This window comes from Equus caballus, chromosome 14 (assembly GCF_041296265.1).
Source record: "Equus caballus isolate H_3958 breed thoroughbred chromosome 14, TB-T2T, whole genome shotgun sequence".
Classification (NCBI taxonomy): Eukaryota; Metazoa; Chordata; class Mammalia; order Perissodactyla; family Equidae; genus Equus; species Equus caballus.
In genome coordinates this window covers 14,868,901-14,893,086 of record NC_091697.1, presented here as the reverse complement: position 1 = coordinate 14,893,086, position 24,186 = coordinate 14,868,901, and the positions used below count along the sequence as shown (strand labels likewise).

The 24,186-nt window shown below is 39.7% G+C and overlaps 1 protein-coding gene across 4 annotated transcripts in view; it reads right to left on the bottom strand.

Moving 5' to 3' along the window:
- The window catches only part of LOC102150839 (ATP-binding cassette sub-family D member 2-like), a 287,276-nt gene that overhangs the window by 260,335 nt on the left and 2,755 nt on the right, over positions 1-24,186 (bottom strand). For all 4 annotated transcript variants that reach the window (XR_011425372.1, XR_011425373.1, XM_070233659.1 and 1 more), the window contains exons 3-7: positions 20,734-22,269; positions 19,010-19,190; positions 10,437-10,558; positions 6,917-7,085; positions 6,085-6,179 (exon numbers count right to left, since the gene is read on the bottom strand). Coding sequence is in view for 2 of the 4 variants with exons in the window: in XM_070233659.1 (XP_070089760.1) it covers positions 6,085-6,179; positions 6,917-7,085; positions 10,437-10,558; positions 19,010-19,190; positions 20,734-21,942 (1,776 nt within the window). In the remaining 2 variants the exon portion in view is untranslated. The remainder of the gene's footprint in view (positions 1-6,084; positions 6,180-6,916; positions 7,086-10,436; positions 10,559-19,009; positions 19,191-20,733; positions 22,270-24,186) is intronic.

Below are 24,186 nucleotides of genomic sequence, written 5' to 3'. Positions count from 1 at the left end.
CAGAAAGAACTCCGACAGCTCAACAACAACAAAAAATCAACAACCCGATTAAAAAGACGGGCAAAAGATCTGAGCAGTGACTTCTCCAAAGAAGGTATACGGGTGGCCAACAGGCATATGGAAAGGGGCTCAACATCATTAGCGATCAGAGGAAGGCAAATCAAAACTACAAGGAGAGGTCACCTTCCTCTGGTCAGAATGGCTCTAATTAACAAGACAGGAGACAAGTGTCGGAGAGGATGTGGAGAGAAGGGAACTCTCCTACACTGCTGGTGGGAGTGCAGACTGGTGCAGCCACCATGGAAAGCCGTATGGAGTATCCTCAGAAAACTAAGAATACAATCTACCATATGTATGATCCAGCTAGCCCACTGCTGGGTATTTATCCAAAGAACTGGAAAACACCAATGCAGAAAGACACATGCACCCCTAGGTTCACTGCAGCATTATTCACAACAGCCAAAACTTGGAAGCAACCTAGGTGCCCATCAAGGGAAGTATGGACAGAGAAGATGTGGTGTGTATACACAATGGAATGCTACTCGGCCCTAAGAAACGATGAGATCCGGCCATTTGTGACAACGTGGATGGACCTTGAGGGTATTATGCGAAGTGAAATAAATCAGAGGGAGAAAGTCAAACACCGTGTGATCTCACTCATGAGTACATGATAAAAACAATGACGAACACGCACAGAGCAACGGAGATTGGATTGGTGGTTACCGTAGGGGGAGGGGGGGAGGGGAGAGAGCCAAAGGGGCGATGAGGCTCACATGTGAGGTGACGGACTATAATTAGTTTTTGGGCGGTGAACACGACGTAATCTACACAGAATTCGAAATGTATTACAACGTACCTCTGGAAAGCTACGTGATGTTAGAATCCACTGTCACTGCAATAAAGTAAAATAAAATAAAATAAAACAAAATAAAATAAAGAAGTGTAGGAGCCTCAAGAGGCTAACAGGCTTTTGCAAAGTTATTCTAGGGATTTTTACGGCTTGGCTCAGGGCGGCAGACACCAGCCTGAGACACAGCTGTGACATAGCCACGAACTTCAACTCGACTATATTCCGACTGGAGGGAAGTCAAAACTACTGTAATCATAATTTATTGAAGGCTTCGCTTTGTGCCAGATCCTGCGCCGACTGCTTTGCACCAACTGTCTCGTTTAATCCTCACATCCAAAAGGTAGGTTACCGTTATTCTCCCCATTGTAAAGGTGAGGAGAGGAGGCGGAAGCAGAAAGATGGCAACCTGCCTGGAATTCACAGAAGGATTCTCTAGGTAATGACATGACTTTTGGACAAGACTTAAAGGTTTAACACATGACAGTGAAGACGCAGATCCCAGTATCACAGAACGTGAAAAACACTGAGTCCTGCCAAATGGATTAAAACACTAACTATGGATCCTCACAATCTCTTGGCCTGTTTTCTCAGGTGAGGGAAAACCCGGTGTGGAAAACCGTTGAGGAGATGTCTGCAGATGAGGACTATGGCTGGTCTTTAAAGCCGGGAACTATCCCAGTAGATTCTGAGTCAGTGGGTCCAGAGTAGGCCTCGAGCGTCTCCGTTCTTTGACAGAGCCCCACAGGCTACACTCCCGTGCCCTTGGAGTTGGGAAGTACCGTCAGGCGCTACATCAGGACGTTTCAGTCAACAACGGGGGTCCCAAAAGATTAGTCCCATAGAGCCAAGGTGTATAGGAGGCTCTGCCATCTAGGTTTATGAACTCCGTGGTGCTTGCACGCTCACGAGATTGCCTGACCGTGACGCACTCCTCAGAACCTAGCCCCACTGTTAAGCAAAGCATGACTGCACTGCCTTAGATTCTCCACGGTTCCGGACCCTGCACGGTTTAGATGACTGCACACGCAGAGGGCACCGCGTCTGAGGCAGAGAGCGGCTGGAGTCACAAAAGCTCTCGACAGAGAGTCAAGGAAAGGCGTGCTCTGCTTACACGACTCTCTACTTTTCCCTGGGTCTGAACTATTTTACAGCTAATCTACTTTTTTTAACCGAGCAGCTTTGCCAAGAAAAAGTTACCAACAAATACCAGCCAAACCAATATAAGCGATACCTATTAAATAAGCCTGACCCTACTAGGCTACTGACAAGGCTTTTATTTCCCTGGGATAATCTGGACAGCATTAGATTCTGTTACCAAGAGCAGCCAAGTCGAGGGAGATTATTTCTAATTCCACAGTGCCACAGATGCGGTCAGTAGCAACTGCAAGCTGGAAAGGAAACAAAGCCGGGTGTAATCCATTCCAGTTCACACGTTGCACGAGGGACAGCCTCCAAGCCTTGAATACTTATGTATGCATTTATCCATTTATTTAATCAACCACTACTAACGCCTACTGAAGGCCAGACACTGCTCTAAGTACTTTACGGACATGAAATAGCCTCTAACCTTTACACTCACCTATGGAGTGTGTGTTATAATCATCCCCGTTTTACAGATCAGGAAACTGACACACAGAATGGTACAGTAACTTGCCCAAGTTCACACAGCCCGTAGGTGGCAGAGCTAGGACCCATGTGACAGAGTCTGGCTCCAGAGTCCACGTGCTGAATCACCACGCTTAGTCTCCGAAAGCCTATAGAAAGCGCCAGCCTTAATCGAAAAGTTTGGTTTTCCCCACCCTACAGTCCCTACGCGGCCCCAGTCTCCAGGGCATGCTTTCAGCTCCTCTGACAGGCCATCCTCCTCCCTTGCCCTGTCCCAACGCTCTCCCGCACAAGTCCTCCTTTGCTTTTAGGCATCTGCTCTCAGCTTCAACATCACTGCCTAAGTCACAAAGTCTAACAGTGAATGCCGTATTTCTCAGCACTCAACACAGAATGGCTTTTACGTATCTCCTAGGTAATTAGTTGCTGCCTATCTGTCCTTTCCAACTAGGCTGCGAGGTCCAGTACGTCAAACACCCTGTCAGTCTTGCCCACCAAGTGTCCAGACCACTGAACACGCACCGACCCGAGGAAAGGAAGTCCCAAAGTCAACTCTCCAGACTTTCTGTGGAAGGAGGGAACGAACGGAGCACCCTCCAGCCTCACGCTTTCTTTGCCAGACTTTCAAGTGTGGGACACACACCTGTGCTCACAATGCTCCCCGGACAGCCCCCACTGCACCCCTAACAGGTAGACTTCTGCCCAGTCAAGGCCTTTGGAAAGCACTGGCTCTGCACACGAATATTATGCGGCCCTCCACAGGCCACTTCCCCTGAACCGGCCTGAGCTTCAGGGCCACGACAGGCTTCGTGAAAACCCCAACGGAACGTAGCCTCGAAAAGAGGGAGACCTGCACCCCTCAGAACGCATCGAGACCAGTGTCGTTACCGACGTCGCGTCTGGCCTTCCAAGAAGCCAAGACCACGGGCGCCGCTTCAGCGCCCGACTCCCGGGCACCGCATCCCCAGGCTGGCCCCTGGGCAGGTGCCCGGCACACACCGCCCGTTCCACGAACGCGTGAAGCGCACGAAGAGACCCCCTCGCTGCCCGCGCCGCGCAGCTGTCCCGCGGCCTGACGGGCACCTCTCGGCGCACCAGCCTATTCCTCAGGGACACGCTCGCCTCCCACCAGCCCCCAGGCCCACGCCCCCAGGTACCTCTCCCAGATGGAATCCTCTTCGCAGGCGCCCTGGTCGTCCGTGTCCGGCGAGCAGGAAGAGCGGGAGCTGAAGGAGGGCCTCCTCAGGCTAGCGGCCGTGGCTGTGGAGGGCCCGGGCTGCTGTGCCCAGCGGGGACACGGAGCGGCGTCCAGGGACGCCGGGGGAACGGGCGAGCCCGGCCCAGGAGAGAGCAGCAGAGCGCGGCCGGACTCCGCCGGGCTCGGCTCTGGGCAGGCAGGCGCGGCTGGCCGACGCCTCCCCGGACGGCGGCCCAGCAGCCGTGCGCGCTCCCCGCGCGCGCGCGCGCGCGCCGCCGCCCAGAGGCTCCCTGGCCGCTGCCCCGCCCCACCCCCCCGCCCCCCCCACTCAGGCGGTGGACTGCGGACAGGGACAGGGACACCCTCCTGGGAGAACTGCTGGGGCCCCGCCCACACGCTCGCTCTCGGGGAACTGCAGCCTCCTCGGGTCTGACTGCAATGCCACACCCGAAACCATGCAACGTCTAGAAGAAAACATAGGCAGTATGCCCTTTGACAGCAGTCTTAGCAGCCTACTTTCAAGTACCACGTCTGACTGGGCAATGGAAACAAAGTACAAAATGAACAAACGGGACTACATCAAAGTGAAAAAAAATCTTCTGCACGGCAAAGGAAACCATCCACAAAACCAAAACACAACCTAACAACTGGGAGAAGATACTTGCAAACCATATATCGGATAAGGGGTTTATATCCAAAACACAGAAAGAACTCCGACAGCTCAACAACAACAAAAAATCAACAACCCGATTAAAAAGACGGGCAAAAGATCTGAGCAGTGACTTCTCCAAAGAAGGTATACGGGTGGCCAACAGGCATATGGAAAGGGGCTCAACATCATTAGCGATCAGAGGAAGGCAAATCAAAACTACAAGGAGAGGTCACCTTCCTCTGGTCAGAATGGCTCTAATTAACAAGACAGGAGACAAGTGTCGGAGAGGATGTGGAGAGAAGGGAACTCTCCTACACTGCTGGTGGGAGTGCAGACTGGTGCAGCCACCATGGAAAGCCGTATGGAGTATCCTCAGAAAACTAAGAATACAATCTACCATATGTATGATCCAGCTAGCCCACTGCTGGGTATTTATCCAAAGAACTGGAAAACACCAATGCAGAAAGACACATGCACCCCTAGGTTCACTGCAGCATTATTCACAACAGCCAAAACTTGGAAGCAACCTAGGTGCCCATCAAGGGAAGTATGGACAGAGAAGATGTGGTGTGTATACACAATGGAATGCTACTCGGCCCTGAGAAACGATGAGATCCGGCCATTTGTGACAACGTGGATGGACCTTGAGGGTATTATGCGAAGTGAAATAAATCAGAGGGAGAAAGTCAAACACCGTGTGATCTCACTCATGAGTACATGATAAAAACAATGACGAACACGCACAGAGCAACGGAGATTGGATTGGTGGTTACCGTAGGGGGAGGGGGGGAGGGGAGAGAGCCAAAGGGGCGATGAGGCTCACATGTGAGGTGACGGACTATAATTAGTTTTTGGGCGGTGAACACGACGTAATCTACACAGAATTCGAAATGTATTACAACGTACCTCTGGAAAGCTACGTGATGTTAGAATCCACTGTCACTGCAATAAAGTAAAATAAAATAAAATAAAACAAAATAAAATAAAGAAGTGTAGGAGCCTCAAGAGGCTAACAGGCTTTTGCAAAGTTATTCTAGGGATTTTTACGGCTTGGCTCAGGGCGGCAGACACCAGCCTGAGACACAGCTGTGACATAGCCACGAACTTCAACTCGACTATATTCCGACTGGAGGGAAGTCAAAACTACTGTAATCATAATTTATTGAAGGCTTCGCTTTGTGCCAGATCCTGCGCCGACTGCTTTGCACCAACTGTCTCGTTTAATCCTCACATCCAAAAGGTAGGTTACCGTTATTCTCCCCATTGTAAAGGTGAGGAGAGGAGGCGGAAGCAGAAAGATGGCAACCTGCCTGGAATTCACAGAAGGATTCTCTAGGTAATGACATGACTTTTGGACAAGACTTAAAGGTTTAACACATGACAGTGAAGACGCAGATCCCAGTATCACAGAACGTGAAAAACACTGAGTCCTGCCAAATGGATTAAAACGCTAATTATGGATCGTCACAATCTCTTGGCCTGTTTTTTCAGGTGAGGGAAAACGCAGTGTGAAAAACCGTTTGGGAACCTTGTATAGGCTCTCAGTGAACTGTAATTTTAATTTTCAACCTGGCAATAAAGCAGTAGACATCAAATTTCTCTTTCTTTCTGCTTTCTGAGGAATTAACTGCTTTTGTAATTCAGCCACTGTGCATACCTTCCTTGATTTCCCCTCCTTTCCATATGCTCCTCCATGTATTTAACAAATGTACATGAATTCTGTGTTGTTTTTTATTAGTGTGATGGCAACAATCAGAAGATTTTTGAATATCATCTTACTTTGAAGTTTAGCCTGGAAGCCACCACTTCTCCCGTTGGTGTATGTATGGGAACATTTTCGCAAATAATTCCATGATCCACATCAATAACTTCTCCTATAAGTTAAGGAACGACTTAAGTTACAAAAGCTATCACACGTTATTCTTAACTACGTAAATAACTTAAAGTATAATGCAACATAGATAAATTCGTTATAAAGATAATTCACAGTAACAAATCAGAAAACCAAGTGAAATATAGATATCTATATCTAAAGAAAAGTTTAACGTAAATTTGGACGTTTTGACACATCTACTTGGAAAATCTTTCTCAGAAACATTACTTACCAATAACCTAATGTCAACATCATAATGAGAGCAAAGCTAAACTCTATCTGATATAACCCAGCCATACTCTTTACAACTACTTGTTTCTCTAAATTAACTTTTCTTACAGAAAAAACACGGTGCCCCAGAAAGGGAATTAAGACATTTATATATAATTTTTAAAAATATGATAACCAAATAAGTTTAAAAACATAGGATGATGAAGAACAATATGACATTAGTTCTAATTCTGTTATTTGATTTTTAAAAGCAAACAATTCATTCTGCCATATGTGCAGTTTCCAAAAATAATTCTAGAAATTTTGTTCTAAATAAAGGTAACAATTTTTTTTTAATGGTAATGTTAGTCACCACTCCTCACACTGCAATACTAAGTTTAGGAATAACTATTTAAATAAATAAATGTTGGTTTCTTTTATCTGTTAAAGACTAGCTTCTAAAAAACTTTAGTTCTGTTGATAAACACTTAAATACAGGAAAAATACAAAAAAATTTGAGTCTAATACCTTTGATTTCCAACGTATCACTGAGGGATAATTCTATGTTAGCTCCATTCTTGCTATGGTTTTCAGACTCTTGCATGACAGCAGTTCTCTTATAAATGCCTCTTTTCACTTCATCAAAGACCCAAAACATATTGTACACTCGAGCAGTATAGCCTGCTAATTCAGTGATCTAAAACCAACACAGAGAAATAAAATAGAGTTAATATACTCAAGACAGACTTAAAAAAATATGCAATCATATAAGCTTTTTGATTTAATATTAAAGATCCTATTTTATTATACATGAAAAATAAATAACATATCTGATAACTAAAACAAGTAACGGTAAAAAGTTTCTCAAGAGAGCAACATAGCAACGTGTCAATGTAAGTTTGATTGGGATTATAAAACACATAAAAAATTATTCATTCAAGTCACGGTTAAAAACAAAATGTAAAGATTTCAGAATATTAGTGAGACTTAAAAATCTTTGGTCAAGGGGCTGGCCCCACGGCCAAGTGGTTAAGTTTTCACGCTCCACTTCAGCGGCCCAGGGTTTTGCCGGTTTGGATCCTGGGTGCAGACCTAGCACCGCTCATCAAGTCGTGCTGAGGTAGCATCGCACATAGCAGAACCAGAAGGACCTACAACTAGAATATACACTGTGTACTGGGGGGCTTTGGAGAGAAGGGAAAAAAAAAGATTGGCAGCAGATGTTGGCTCAGGTACCGATCTTAAAAAAAACAAATCTTTTGGGGCCAGCCCCGGGGCCGAGTGGTTAAGTTTGTACGCTCTGCTTCAGCGGCCTAGGGTTCACCAGTTGGAATCCTGGGCACAGACACGGCACTGCTCATGAAGCCATGCTGAGGCAGCGTTCCACATAGCACAACTAGAAGGACCCACAACTGAAAATACACAACTATGTACGGGGGGCTTTGGGCAGAAAAAGGAAAAAATAAAATCTTCATAAATAAATAAATCTTTAGTCAAATTTCTGATTTGACTCGTTCAAATGACAGATTTCATTTCCAGAAAATTAGAAATTTTGTGAAAAGCTTAAGTTCATTCAATGAAATTATGATCCTTTATTTTGATATCTTTTTTCAATTTAAAATAGGGTTTAAATAGAAGAAAAATACATATTTTTCTTATTAGAAATGAATGCTTCTGAGTCAAATTGATTGTCAAAATTCCTAAGCTTGGCAGAGAAAATATCCCTGCTAGAGGATACCAAAATTGGGAGTGAGCTCAATGTAAATCTTCAACTCCTTTTCAGTCCAAATTCCACAATTCAGCTTCTTTTCAAGCCAAACATGATTTATATGCCCAAAGAAAAACATTAAATATGACTGTTTTCTAGGTGAGATTAAAGATAAGATGAGATAAATCTCTGCTTTAGTCCATAAGGCTCAATAGAGTGGTACCTTGCTCCTATCCTGCCAGTGATCCAATTTAGGCTGAATCTCCTGCTGTTTTTCTATTAAAAGAACACCTTGTTGTCAGGGTACTGTGAAAGGTGACTCATCTCCTGTCAAGACCATCTTTCTCAGTGAAAAGGAAAGCACAAAAACCATTCCCTTACAGAAATGTTTACTAGGAAACTGGAACCAGTAAGCGAGGCAGGTCACTAGTAAATGTCTCTTAAACAATAAATTGTGGAATAATACAACAATGCTGACATTTGTGTAAGATTTTTGTGTGTGCAAAACAAGCAGTAAAAGAGTGCATATTACTGTCAAAAGCTTTCTACCGTGTTTCTACTGTGTGAGAGGTCTGTAGCTGGATTAGTATCGCATTTCTATATGTTAATGTTATAGCTATTTAAAGGGTAATTTCTCAAATGTTATCCACAAAAATCTCCTGAGTTCTCAAGCAGAGGAAAACAGAGCTAAGGATTAACAAAATATGGATTCAAAAGAAACCTGGCTAAATATATTTGCATAAAAAAATAAAAAGTCCAAAACCAAATGTAGAGGTCAATTAAAGAAAAGCAGGAGGCAAGGAGTTAGTAGACCAGGAGTCAGGGTGGAGCGGGCCAAGAGTGTCTGAAAAAACCTGAGAATGTGACTGTGGACAAATTACTTTGGGATATAAGACAGGGGGTTTTCCCTTGAACTCTAACTCTAAAAAGGACCCTTGCTCCCTCTGGAGCTAGCAGAGAATGCATGATGCTTTCATGTGCTGTCATAGCAGCAATAAGATTCTTTAGAAGTGAACATTCTGTGATTCAAAGCACAGTCAGCCAAAATAAAGCAAAATGCAATCAGTTTTTGTGTCGGAGACAATGTAGAAAAACTAATTGATATTCTTTCTGTGACTTAGATACCAAAGTATTTTAATGTGAGATGGCCAAAATTTTGATTTGTCATTTAATTTTAATAAGTAATTTATTAATCAAAAAACCTATCCTCAAAACTGTGTCTTCAGATTATCAAAATTACTATTTGAAAAATTTTTTAAAATTGAGTTGGTTTGGTACGTGGCCCTAAACAACTGGTTTTACTTTTATTTTTTTAACCCAATTCAAGAAATCAGTTGTTGAATGAGACTGAAAAGTTTTGTGGGTAAATCACAAACTTTGTAACTCTTTTATATGGCTTATTCGAGGCTTATTTAATAGGCAGCTAAATTTATAAAGATGCTCTGGCAATTTATATTGATACAAAAGCCACAAGAGTAATTAATAGTGAGAATGTCTGTCCATGGGAATATTATGTAACATCTGAACTGAATAAAATGATTTCCAGTCTTAACACTGTGATATTTGCAGGTCATTACCATTCTTTCAGCAAGTATTTATTGACCACGTACAACATTCCAAGCATTAAAATGGATATTAAGAATGTAAAGCTGAGTAAGACAGTTCCTGCTTTCCACTCAGGGCCTGGTGCAGGGGATAGTCAATTACAATGTGGTAAAGCACCAGGTGTACTGTGAACACAGAGAAGGTAGAGCCAGACTCTGCAACGAAGGCGGAAAGAAGGTGGAATCACAAGAGGGTTTTAGAGGTGGTTGGTGAGGCTTGACTTGTCAGGAAGGATGAGTAAAAGTTTGCAAGGTATATAAGTAATATTATTGGCTAACATTTAGTGACTGCTTAATATGTATTGTTTTAAACATTCTACATGTATTAACTCACAACAACCCTACAAAGTCAATGCTATCATTATCCTTATTTCACAGATGATGAAACAGACACAGACAGGTTAAGGAATTTGAGTAAGTTCATATAATTTGTAAATACTGGAGCAAGAATTTAAATTTAGGCACTCTGGCTCCAGAATCCACACCTAGGGGTGTGGGTTTTTTTTTTAATTAAAAACAAATACATCATACTATAGACAGAAAAAGAGGAGTTATAATTGAAAGTGTAAAAATTAAAGGTTATTAGCAGCAATATACTTGGGAGGGCTGCCTTACTCTTAGCAATGTTTGGTAGAGAAAAATGTTTCCAAAATACTAAGTATATCTTGTAATTTACATTTTGCTTGATTTTCATATATCTTATTTTAATCAAATTGATGATGAGAAATGCAAGTACCTCTTTGTATGAAGACATAATCCTTTCAATAGCATCAGCTCCAGAGGCCAATAAAGTTCGAGCAGTAGTAAAGGCTTCTGTCCGTTCACTAACCATAGCTTGTTTGGGGCCATCCTCTAGATCTAAAAGCAAACTACAAAACTATTGAGTTTTTTCAAGTAACTAAATGTTTTATTTTATACAGATGAAATTATGGCCAAAACAACCACATGTAAATTTTTCATTAGTACCAGCAATTTCTTAGAAATTTAATGAATTATTGAAAATACAATATTTGTACGAGATTTTATTTAAAGCTTTCTTTTGTTTCATTATTTTTTTAGAAGGAGACTTGGAACAAAAGTAAGTCTATAGGAATTATGACTATTTTCACTTAGCATTCTTTTAACTTTTTCCAAATTCAACTCCCTGCCCTTATTACAGCTAGGCAATCAAATACTATGGATTTGGTCAATAAAATACTACTAATAGGAATACAAGCAAATATTTCTAGTGTAGTTCCTTTAATAGAAATGCAAGTTAGCTGACCCTCATAATCCAGCCTCTGTCTACCTGTTTCAACCAACCCTCACTCTACAGTCTAGCGGCAGCCCAAACATGCAACACTCTATTTATCCTCTGCTATTTGCATACATGATTTCTTCTGACTTCAATATACTTCTCTTCCTTCTTTGTCTAGCTCTTTCTTCAAGAGTTAACTCTTTAGTAAAGGTTTCCCTGGAAACTTTTGCTGGCCTTTCCAATGGACTTTAAGTTTCTTAAGGGTCAAGAATGTGTGTTTTATTCTTTATTCCTAGTACTCAGCAGAGTCTCCAGCACATAGTACTCCTTAATGTGTATTGAATGGATGCATGGATGCACGGATGGGATGGATAGATGAATGAACATCCTAAATTACTGTCAATGCAGAATTACAGTTAAGAGGAGTCAGACTAGGTTTGAATCCAGGCTTTACTACTTATTGGCAGGTAGTAAGGTAAGTAGAACTTGCCACTTATCCTCTCCATGCCTATTTTCTCATTTGTAAATGAGGGAGACAATAATACTATCTCAAACAATTCTATCTCAAAGAGTTGTTTTAAGGTGAAATACAAATGAAGTGTTAGTCTAATCTATGGCCTATAATAAGTTCTCTAAATGTTAGCTGTTATTATTTTCTCTAGTTATTATCGCATATCTATTTAATTTAGTCTCATTCTTCAAAATTGTTCTCTCCAAGTCATTATTTTAATCTTTCCAACAATTTGAGTCTCTATCTGGCCCGTCTATAGATTATTTCCAAAGTTCTAAATTAAATGCTGAAAATTAATGAAGAAATTAGAGTGATATAGATAGTCATAGTCTAACTTTGATATTTATTGTTCTCTGACTTATCTCAGTGCAAAGGTTTTTTTTCTCCATATCAGTGCAAATATTTAACTTATGCCCTATTATGACTACCAGATAATTTCATATTTACTTGCTCACAGACAGCTCAGCTGGGTTTGAAAGAGATCCACGCATAATATAAGGTAAAATGCACTCAGCAGATATTTACTGAACACCTAGATATGCAAGAAATTAGGCAAGGTGCTATAGGACATGCAAGGATAAATGTGATTTTCAGACTCTTTCCTTAGGGAGCCTACAGTTTGGTAGGAGAGAGAAGATAAGTTCCCAAATAACTATGCAGGGCAGCCTATGAAGAGAGTTAATGGGAGGTGTTTAGAGGAGGCAAAGATCATTTCTTGCTGCAAGAGACAGGAAATGCTTCATGGAGGAGTAGACTGTGAGTGAGGCCTTGAAGACCACATATAATTTCAATAGATCATAAGTATAGTATAAGCAACAGGACAGAGAAGGGAAACTTCAAGCAATGCCAACTGAATGATAAACAGCTTGATCAAGTTACAGCATGGGTTGGTGTCAGGCACTGATTTCACCCGAGTATGAGAATCACCATGAGTTCATGGGGCCCTTTTACAATAGTCTAGGGGCCACCCGGTGGCCGAGTGGTTAAGTTCCTGAGCTCCACTTTGGCAGCCCAGGGTTTCGCTGGTTGGGATCCTGGGCGCGGACACGGCACCGCTCAGCAGGCCACGCTGAGGTGGTGTCCCACATAGCACAGCCAGAGTCACTCACAACTAGAATATACAACTATGTACTGGGGGGTTTTGTGGAGGAGAAGAAGAAGAAGGAAAAAAAGAAGATTGGCAACAGTTGTTAGCTCAGGTGCCAATCTTTAAAAAAAAAAAAAGAGGACAAATAGTCCAATGTGGTTCCTCCTAGCCCTACTATTGTCACTGCTCTAGAGGACTCCTGTTAGCCCCCTTGAAGTGAGTGAGTTTCCCTGAGGAATGAAAAAAGAAAGGCTTTGAGTGCTGGTATAAGTGAGGAGTGAAAAATGTGATTGAATAAATAGACTGGAAACAGAATGTAGATATTCTTACATTTAAATGTGTGACAAAATTTAGATAGACACAAAAAAATTACCGAAAGATTCTCAGCAAGCTACCAAAATAGTGAATTGCTGAATCAGTTAAAGCACTAAGAATAGTTTTGGCTCATAGAGAATCTGGCTGGTGATCTAAAATAATCATGGGATTTTATGAATTTGGGTTAAAAGCGGTTTAAATAGTAGCTTTTACTGACAGTCTCTGTTAAGAAGTAAAAACACTAGCACAGATGAACTGGTGTTTGACATGGCATGGTACTTTCCACGTCGCTTTAGCAGATTAATGCCTATTGGGTTTTCTTCGTGCTTTTAGCAACAAAATTACAAATAGCTCTGGACAGATTTCATTTGACTTTTATTCTACGGATTGTTCTTTGGAAAGTACTGTGAGAGCAGTGCCAGTAGTATTTTGCCATGCTCACAACAGCCAACTGCATAGCCTCTGTGAGAAGGGTACATTCCTCAGTGTCAGAGATATAAATTCATGACCTAAAGCACTCACCTATTTTGTATCCCAGATCAACACATTTTATCTTCCTCACCAAATATTTTGAATACGTTGTCAAAAGTGCCTCACTTAAGGATTTAATATTTAACATTATATCTTCTCATTTTACTGCTATTTTCAGCTCTGCTAATAAAAGGATATATTGAAACACGGTCACATCTGTTGCTATTTCACTGAAAAGGTGAGAAAGGATTTAAAACTAAGGTTATGTAATACATTTGTGAAAACCCATAGAACTGTATAATGCAAAGAGTGAATCCTAATGTAAACTATGGACTTCAGTTACTAATGTATAAATATTGGTTCATCAGTTATAACAAAGGTATCACATTAATACAAGATGTAAATAACAAGGGAAATTATGGGAGGAGGGGAAATTTGGGAACTGAACACTTTCTGCTCAATTTTTCTGTAAACCTAAAACTATTCTAAAGAAAATTGTCTATTAATTTTTTAAAAATTAAAAAAGCAGGCTACCCTTCTGTACTTTTTTCTTTGGACTTACAATCTGAGTTTATTTCTTGTCATTTATGTTTTATCTTTGCCACCTTGACAAATCTGAATCTTACCCTACCTCATACCATATATAAACATCAATTCTAACTGATGATCTTAATGTGAAATGAAAAACCAATAAATTTCTAGAAGATAAAATAGGAGAGGGCCGGCCCAGTGGTGCAGCGGTTAAGTTGGCACGTTCTGCTTCTCGATGGCCTGGGGTTCGCTGGCTCAGATCCCGGGTACAGACATGGCACCGCATGGCAAACGCCATGCTGTGGTAGGCGTCCCATGTATAAAGTAGAGGAAGGTGGGCATGGATGTTAGCTCAGGGCTAGTCTTCCTCAGAAAAAAAAAGAGGAGGATTGGCAGTAGTTAGCTCAGGGCTAATCTTCCTCAAAAAAAAAAAAAAAAAAAATAGGAGAATAACTCTATGACCTTGGGTGACACAAATATTTCTTAAACAGGACAAAAAAAGCACTAACAACAAAGAAAATGATTGATAAATTGAACTATATTAAAATTATGAACTTCTCTTAGACACTTAAGAGACTGAAAAGGCAAGAATAGAGTGGGAAAAGAGATTTGAGTGTGTGTGTGTGTGTGTGTGTATCTGACAAACTACTCATTACAGAATACACAAGAGCTTTACAAATGAACAAGCAAAAACCAGATAAGCCAGTTTAAAAATGAAGAAAAAACTTATCGGTACTTCATAAAAAAGGCTATCCAAGTAGCCAATAAACAAATGAAAAGTGCTTAACCTCCTCAGTCATCAGAGAAATGCAAATTAAGACTACAATGAAGCACGCTTATACACTCATAAGAATGCCTAAAAGGAAAAAGACTCACATCAAACATTGACAAAGATGTGGAGCAACTAAAACTCTCATACGTACTGCATGATACTATTTATATAAGGCTCAAAACCCAGCAAATACTAATGAATGATCGGTAAAATGCCTGCCTTTGCTGTGGCATGGGGGCAGGGGCAGGAGGAAGTGGGGATGGGGGTAGGAGGCTGAAGATGAGGATAAGACTGGGAAGGGGTTTCTGGGATGGGAGCTTCTAGGATGAAGGTAAGGTTCTGTTTCTTCTCAGTGGTGCTTACGTGTATGGGTTGACTTTGTGACAGTTCACTGAGTGGTACACTAATGATTGTGCCGTTGTGGGCATGTATGTTATACTTTAAAAATTATAGCTCCTGACACGAATAGCTAATTACAGCTACAAAGTATGTCTTTGATATGTACTGATAATTACTGTGACAATAATTGGTCAACAAGAGAGTAGTCATATGTAAACTGACCCAAATACAAAATTATATTTCAACAATTTGGCATTTGAATATGAGACATACTCCTGCAGCAGGAGCTATGGAGATCATCTTGTTGGAAGTACATTTTAGGAATAAAATATCACCCATGTTATGAGGGTTATGGTAGAGTTCAGTTCCATTCCTAAGAGTGCTTTCAGTTGCTACTTCTGAGGTGCCACCTCACGTTAGCAGATCACCAACATGTGGACGCTACTGGCAGTGCTAGTGGCTTAGGTGCACTGTTCACTGCCTGTCAGGTGTCTGTGATAAGGTCCGGCAGAAGGGACCTATAAGTAGCTTTCCCTGGCCTTGCCCAGAACTGCTTTTGATATGAAGAGAAGAAAAGTGGCCTATAATATTAAAAAATTGAGATACAGCTCCCAGGTAACTATTTTCTTGACATAATTTCAGTCTTTCTCTTAATACAAAGCAAAGAAAGGGGTAATGTCCTCTAAGAAAATATAACAGAAACTATATATAATTAACTATTTCAATGCCTCTATTTCAAGCATTAGCTCCCACGATTGCTTGGTCTCAAACTAAGTTAAGTCCCTTATAGACTAAGTTCCAATATAGCTAAACGGAGGTAGCGTGATGAAGGTAAGAAAAGTAACACACTAGGAATCACATAATGTCTTCTATCCTTAGTGCTTCCACTAACCATCTGTGTGCCCTGAGGCAAATCTGGGGCTCCAGACTGGATGACCTCTAAGCTCCTCGTCTGAGTGAAAATGGCATGATTCCACATGCAATTTTGTAATGTGAACTTGAATATAAACATAATCCTGTCCTAACCATAAGATTTCACTTGAAGTTGTAGGTGGGTGGTATAACAAATCTACTACAAAACTATTTTTCTTTTCTCCTCCAAAAAAACTATGCAGGCTCTTCCTCCTATCTGCACTTTTACCTCTGACTTCCTAATCACTTTTAAATATCTTGCTCTCTTAACAACAATAATCGTGCCAGCAAATGTCTATTGAGCATTTTCGATGAAGCAGGCATTGTTCTAAGTTTTACACATGTACTCTTCTTTAATCCTCCTAACAACCCTGCTATAATTTCTCCCATTTCAGAAATGAGGAAATTGAAGCACAAGAAGGTTAAATGACTTGCCCATAGTCATAGCCTAGTAAGCAAAAGAGTAAGCATTTGAACCCAGGCAATCTGATGCCAGAGCCCACATGGTAAGAATAGAATAAATATTAACAATGATCCACCTAAATTCTTACTACTTGCTGAGAACTGTTTCAAAGCACATTAAATACATTATATACAATTTCATAATTCTGTAAGATATATATTACTATACCTATGGTTAAGAGAGGAAAACTGAGGCATATAAAGTTTATGCAAATTTCTCAAGGATGGATAACTACTAAATAGCTGAGTCAAGATCTGAACAGTGGCCTGCTTCTTTATTGTATTGTCTTTTTTTCCTCTATCCTACTTTTTCTCCCTTTTCTCTTTGCCATTCTTCTCTCATTCACCCACTTTTTCCACCTATTTTTGCTTTAAAATATACAGTATCATGTATTTAATTCATCTCTAACATAAGGGACAACTCAGGGCATAAGTGTAAATTAAGACTGAAGATTAGATTAGAATATATGATATGTAATTCCAAGACCTAAAGCCTCAAAGATATATCATTATTTAGAAAAAATAATTTTGTATGAGTAAAATGCTAACAATATTTTCATGTGTTAAATCATTGTAGGTCAAATGTCTTTAGTAAATACGTACAAACATTATAAGCGTATATATAGTAACATTAGAAATTACAGAAGATACTGAAGCACCTTCTCATAATAATGCTGTCATACGAATTTATTTTTTTCTTCTATGACATTCTTATACTGCTTCTCTTTGTATAAAATCCTCTTTTGAAAAGAAGCTTTAAGAATTACTTTATTTTACTTGCATCACTGTGATTATCATAATTTCAATGTGAAATTTTAATGTTGTTTCTTTAATTTAATATGATATTTTCAGGATTTATTTTTAAATATCTTATTACATCACCCATAGAAATAAGATTGTTAGATTCTTTGCATATACTGTTTACTTCTTACTGGTCTCTGTGGGGTTAATTTGTCACCATTAATAGCTGCATTTTCTCTGCTCTATGTTGAATACTCTGGGGTTTTGTAATAAGACCCGTGCTTCCAAGCACTAAGAGAACTACACCATGATCTTGTCATTGGTGTTGTCTCTATACGTTATATACGAACCTTTTAAAACATCCATATACTTAGACCCACTATGAATATCTGATAATTTTGTTGTGTCTTACTAAAACTAATCTCAAGACCATAAATTTTTGTGTCATTTTTTTCTCCAATACTTTTTTGAAAAAGCAATTTATTTTATCTTATAATGAAAGGATTATGTCTAAAAATACTATTACCAACAACACCTTATTCAATATAAACTTTTTAAATGATTTTTTGAAAAATAAAACTTTGAAAACATAAAAATAGATAAAATTCAGTTTCCCAGTGGTCTAAACACAGTATTAGACAGTTGAGTTGTGGAGTATATTTGGTATATCTACAGTCTTATCACATGGGATTGACAAATTCCAATTTACTAAAATGAACAATTTTAGGTTAAGAATGACTCAAATTTGACAAGTTTTTTTGTAATAATTGGTTAAAGCATTGAAGCACTGTTTCAAAATATTAAAGTATAGGGTAATTCTTTTACTTGTTTTTATTAGATGACTTCAAACAAATAACTTAATTCTTAATTCTACACCAAAAATAGCCGTAAAATAGTGTGAATTCTGTTACCTTATTCTCAGTGTTGCCTTTTGTTTCCTAGGTAATAATTGTCACTCTATATCAAGAACGTCAAGAGCATGCTCTGTACTTTATAAACATTATTCTGTTAAATCCTCCCAACAGTCCTCTGAAGTAGCCTTTCCAATTCTCCTTTTACAGATGAGGAAATGGAGGTTCAGAGTTTAATTAACATGACTGAGAGGATACAGGCAGGAAGAGGGAAAGCCAAGAGTTGAGCTAAGCTCTGTCTTACTACAAAGCCCATGCTTTTATTTAGTTACTTCAACACTAAGGCCAATTTTGACCAAGTGGTTTTTAAAGAGAAGGGGGAACGTTTTATTTTGGAGGAAGAGCAGAAAATGCTGCTACTTTAATTAACTCCCCTTTGTCTCTGCCCATTAAGACCCAAACTCCCATCTCAAGTATTACAGAACGTTTTAATATTGTTCTTGTTGTCCTTATCTTTCTTAGTTATCCCAAAGATGAAAAATGTTGGTAAAAACCACTGGGGTGGTGATAGCTAGAATTAGACAGGGGCAGCTTGACAACCCCTACCCCCACAATGCCACCAAATCATGCTACATAGGAGCTTTATCTATGTTACCTACAAGTAGAGGAGATCTCCTTCCATGGTGTGAAGCACTTCCTAAAACAATATTCCTAGTTGCCTAATGTAGTCAACCAACTCTTCAAATCACAAAACAGGGCAGATCCAGTTATAGAATATTTATAGACTAAATACATGGGATGTGCAGAACTGAAGTTTAAAACACATGGAGAGAACTTACACTGCTTTTCAAGATATTAATTTGAAATATCTCACAACTGGAAAGGACTTTTGAGCCACTTATCTCCTTTCACATTGCAGGTATTATTATTGGATGTTGCAAAGTCTGCCTTTGTTTCTGACCATTAATGACCACAGAAAAATGGCTACATATTCAGTTTCACTCACACAAAACCAGCAGTGACACCTTCAAGAGAAATAATCCTAAACATATATTGAAGATTAAGCATAAATGTCATTACCACCATCTGCAAAGCCAGTTGCAGTGATAATAGGTACAGCCACCATAATCAGTCCACTGCTGCTCCAAACATACTTCATCAAGAACTGCTCTATCATGATGCACCACAAACGTTTGGATAAAATGAGGTTCATCTGATCGGCTAAAGCTTTGTAACTTTTCTGGAGTTGCTTCATTTCCACCTATAGAGGGAAAAAGAGGCAAGAACCCAGCATGAGTTACAAAAGTAAATACTGTATGTCTGAAGGCTTTCTTTAAAGATAGGTACACATTATTTTGTTTTACTTAGTATAGTATGATCTATGATTCTAACAACTAAAAAATACAGATTAATATAAGAATGAGTCATTATTGTTTAATTTGGTCACACCTATATTATTGAAAAAAACCCATGATACTTAGTAAATATAAAGTACATGTCAGTGATTTATAATTTTTATTTCAAAATTACATGCATGAGGTTAAAATTAAACGATATTCTATAAGACATGAGTAAACAATGTTAGAACTTTATCCTTCTTGATCACACCAAAAATATTTGAAAATAAACACATGACACACATATGTGTAATTAGATTCCATTTTCGAACTAACTCAATTTGCTGGATTTTGTCTTAAATGCCGGAAGCCTACAGCATGGTATAATTTAAATCACTGAGTTCAATGATTCAAGAAGAATCACAAGTCAATATGACTAATACAACATATAAGGACAATTTTCAAGGGGGAGTAGAAGTCCTAAATTTGCTTTAAATTTTCTTCTTCAGATTCCTACTACTGTAAACGTTTGTCTTGATAACTAATGATGCTTCAAAAAGTAAATAATTCTGCTTGGGAATTAAAATACCATTTCAACTTAAGAATACCTGAATATTTCATTTGTACTAAGTCATTTGTATTAAGATTTCAGATGCATCACCTTAAAAAATTTGGTCGTATTTAATATTCTGAGGTTACTTCAATGCTCTGGAAGTTTATGTAATTAGGCTAACTATTTTAGGGATCTGCTTAATGTCGAAAATCTTTAGTATTCAGAAATAACGTTCTGAAATTCCTTTTCTCCTCCTCATTTCTTCTCTAATCTTAGCTTTTCTCTCAAAGCCAGACAAAATTTCATTTCACTGCCTCTTTTTATTTGTGTCAAACATGGTGCTGAACATTAACTAAGAGTTGGAAATGCCATTTGTGAGACACACTCTCCTGCACTTCTTAGGACTGAGGACCCTCCATTGCTGACCAGGCATGCAAAATTGTTAAACTTGTCTTTCATGTAAAAGGACAGGGTCTTTTTTCCTCTTAAAAACAAAGGGCCCTCAATAGTAACACCAAGAGAATACCATCCTAAATTTTCCATCTCAATGGACATGTGTTTACTCAGTTTCCAAACACATTTTCTTCTAATGTTCTACAACCAATTAGGATTTAAGTTTTAAGAAAATGCTTCAGAGATAATTCTGAGCATGTTTGGGTAACTGAGGCTAAGTAGACTGAGTGCTGAAAATTTTATTCTCATGAAACTTTAGAAAAGTTTGCACTCTATAATTCTTTAACAACTTGTGAGTAAAAAGGGTAAGGAAGCATACATTCTAGTACAGGTTTAGATGTCATCGGAGTCTAAAACGCTAAAGAAGTGGGTCCATCAACAGTACAACAGATGGTATCTAGCACTGCAGTGGCAGCTCGAACAGTCTCACATTTCACCCATCATCTTAATTTCTATCTTACCTTATGTCCTCTGTAAAAGGCAATTTCTTCAACCTTGGCTATAATTCTGGAGTGCACATACTGCAAACAGCCTTTTCTATGAGCTTCTTCAGCCACCAATTTACCAAATTTGGGAGAGCAGGCTTTCAACACTGTAGCAGTGGCATATACCACAAGCCCTGCTAATAGGGTGGGCCCAATTGGGCTAGCTCCTCTGGATGTAGCAGTCTGGATGAGCGTATAGGAGGTCAGGATTACATCTAAAATAGGTTTGGTCAGATTAGAATACAAGTGAGCCACAGATTGGGAGAACATCATAATATCCTCAGTAAGAGACTGGTCAGGGTTTGCCAGCCTCCCATCCATATTGATCACCTTATAATAAGTCTGATTTGTAAAATAGGTTTCACAGGCATGGTCTACTAGGCGAGTTCTGAAGGCCAAAGCCAGTTTGCACTCCAGGTACCTTATCGCACTGTTCACAGAGGCAGCAGGGATGGCAATCATAAGCCACTTGAGTAATTTGATGATGAAAGCCAGTTTGCACTCCAGGTACCTTATCGCACTGTTCACAGAGGCAGCAGGGATGGCAATCATAAGCCACTTGAGTAATTTGATGATGAAAGCCAGTTTGCACTCCAGGTACCTTATCGCACTGTTCACAGAGGCAGCAGGGATGGCAATCATAAGCCACTTGAGTAATTTGATGATGAAAGCCAGTTTGCACTCCAGGTACCTTATCACACTGTTCACAGAGGCAGCAGGGATGGCAATCATAAGCCACTTGATTAATATGATGATGAAAGCCCGAGGCTTCTTTTCCACAATGCTTTTCACGATTTGTCCATCCAGACCAGCCACATAGATAGACAGAAATGTTCTCGAGATCAGAGCCACCGAGTGGAGGCAGAGCCACCCTGTTTCAGTGGCCACAAGTTTTGGAAAGAGAATTTTCCGAAGTTCTAGTAGCTGTTTGAAAAAATCTGCATTCACTCCAGGCGAAGAATTTTTACAAGTGGTCTCGGTGCAATGCAGTATTTCTCTGTTCTCTGCAGTCGGGTAAGCTGCTTCTTTTCTCTTCCTGTGGCCAGATTGCTTTAAACGCCTGCTAATGATGGGATAGAGGGTTTTCAGAGCATATGCCGCAGCCACCAGGCAGGCAGCCCTTTTAGCAGCGCTAGATCTGGTCCATTTCATTAGATCAGCTGCTGCATTTAGCATATGTGTCATTTTCCCAATTACCCAAACCGGCTTCAAAAAGAATTGGTTTTAAAAGATCATGATCCACCAGAATCCCCAGCAAATGTTTCAGAAAGTCCTACAGGGTTCCATAGTCCGCAGCATTTCTTCTCTTCTTTTCTTAAATTTTGCTTTTGTTTTTTTCAATTTTGTTCTGCTGTGACAGGTGCAGCGGAGCTCAGACTCCACTGCACCTACTGAGGATGATTCCCTCAGAAGCTCAAGCTGCACTAAGCTGCCCCAAGCTCCTCCCTCACAGGCCCCTCATTGGCTGTGAGGATGGTGGGACCTTGGAATCCTCGCCGCTTCCCTTTGAACCTTGAAAATGAGGAGAAAGCAAAGCGAATTACATCCTTAGGCAGGAGTCCAAAGAGTTAAATGTCTATTTTGGGAAAGGTCGAATCAGGGCAGCTGCGGGCGACAAAACCTGCCCCAGCTACTGAGCATGCTCAGCGTCACTTAGAAACGCACAGAAGTTTCAGAATATACATCACTCCTCTAAGGTTTTAGTAGATACCACAAGGGGAAGAGCAGAAAGAAAAGGAAATTTCCAAGCGCTATAAAACGAGATGAGGCAGAAGGAGCTAGGGAGATGAGGGAGGAGGGGCAAGAGGACCAACATGAAATGAATGTGAAAAGGATATGGAATGAATGTGAAAGGGTATGGACTGAATCTGAAAGGGAGAGAGAGGAAAGAGACAAGCGGGAGGGACACTGGAGAAAGCAAACTATCAAATACTTAGATCTGTTTTTCAGTCCCATTTTATTTTATTTTTTCTGCCTGTGTTTCTCATGAAGTCCCAGAATCTATCAGACAAGTCGTAATTGAGGGCATATTTTGTAAATAAATAGGAGAGAAGTCTTCTGCATTATAGAAAATAGTTCTTTGCTATATCTCCATCTCTATGTTTACTTGTCCTTACAATAAAAATCTTCCAGCCCCACAACTGCTATTTTTAGCAATGGAGATCTGATGCACTGGTATTTATTTACAAGGTGACTATTGAATAAAAAAGAGCAGTGTTTCACTTCTACCACCCTCTTGCGTCCTTTAGATAGTTGTTACTTGGAGGTGTGTGACTTTATAACCTAAAGTTAACCATTTGGGAATCCAACTGGAGTTAGATGGTGGAAATAGCTTCTCTGGGACCTTTTTTGAGAGTTCTTTGTCTTTTGCAAACTTTTGTTTTGCTTGTTTTGTTTAGGCTTAGAGATAATCTATTGGCTACTTCCCACTTTGGTTATTTGATTCAAACAAAGAGTGTTAAAAAAATTTTCCCTACATCCCTAATAGAGGACTTAAACTGCTAAACAGTCAAGCAAAATTCTGCATACTTTTAAATATGTAAAATGTTTAGGTAAGGATGAGTGTGTTTTCGAATATGCAAAAGCATTTTTGCTTCCCCACACCCACCACCCCCCACAACATACATACACATTTCTAGTCAACTGGAAGCCTGGGAAGATATGCATTAAATTAGAACAGAGGTTGGCAAATTATAACCCAACCAGTGGGCCAAATTTGGCCTGCCACCTATTTTTTTATGGCCCTTGAGATAAGAACAGTTTTTACATTTTAAAATGGTTGAAAACACATCACAAGAATAATAATATTTTGTGGTGCATGAAAATTACATGAAATTTTTATTTCAGTGTCCATAAATAAAGTTTTATTGGAACACAGCCACACCCATTTATTTATTTACTTATTTTCTATGGCTTGCAAGCCACAGAGCCAGAGCTGGATAGATGAAACAGAGCCTAAAATATTCACTATCTGGCCCTCTTCAGAAGAAGTTTGCCAACCCTTGTGCTAGAATATAAAACCTGTTTCAGTGTTGAATGATCTTCATTATTCAGTTTACTGTGAATAAAGAACTATTCTCCTTTTCATAAGTAACAATAGCCTTAAACTTTTAAAACTCCTTTCCCATGTACCTATATGAATTTCAAGAATCATCACAGGTCTCTTTTCATTTGTTTGCATTCAATTCAGCAGACTGACTAATACATGAGTGGCAAATTCATGCAAATTTCTTTTATAGCTGACCATATTAGCAGCACAATCTATCATTCATTCCATTGAGACTTTCTAAGTCTGTATGTAGAGATCATAGTGTTATAGTGGTTATTTTCAAAATCTTTTATTCCTAATCTCACGTTTCTCACGTGTCAAAGTAAGGATCTCTTACCCTTATAAACTTTAATTCTTTATGTCACATCTCCTGACTGTGA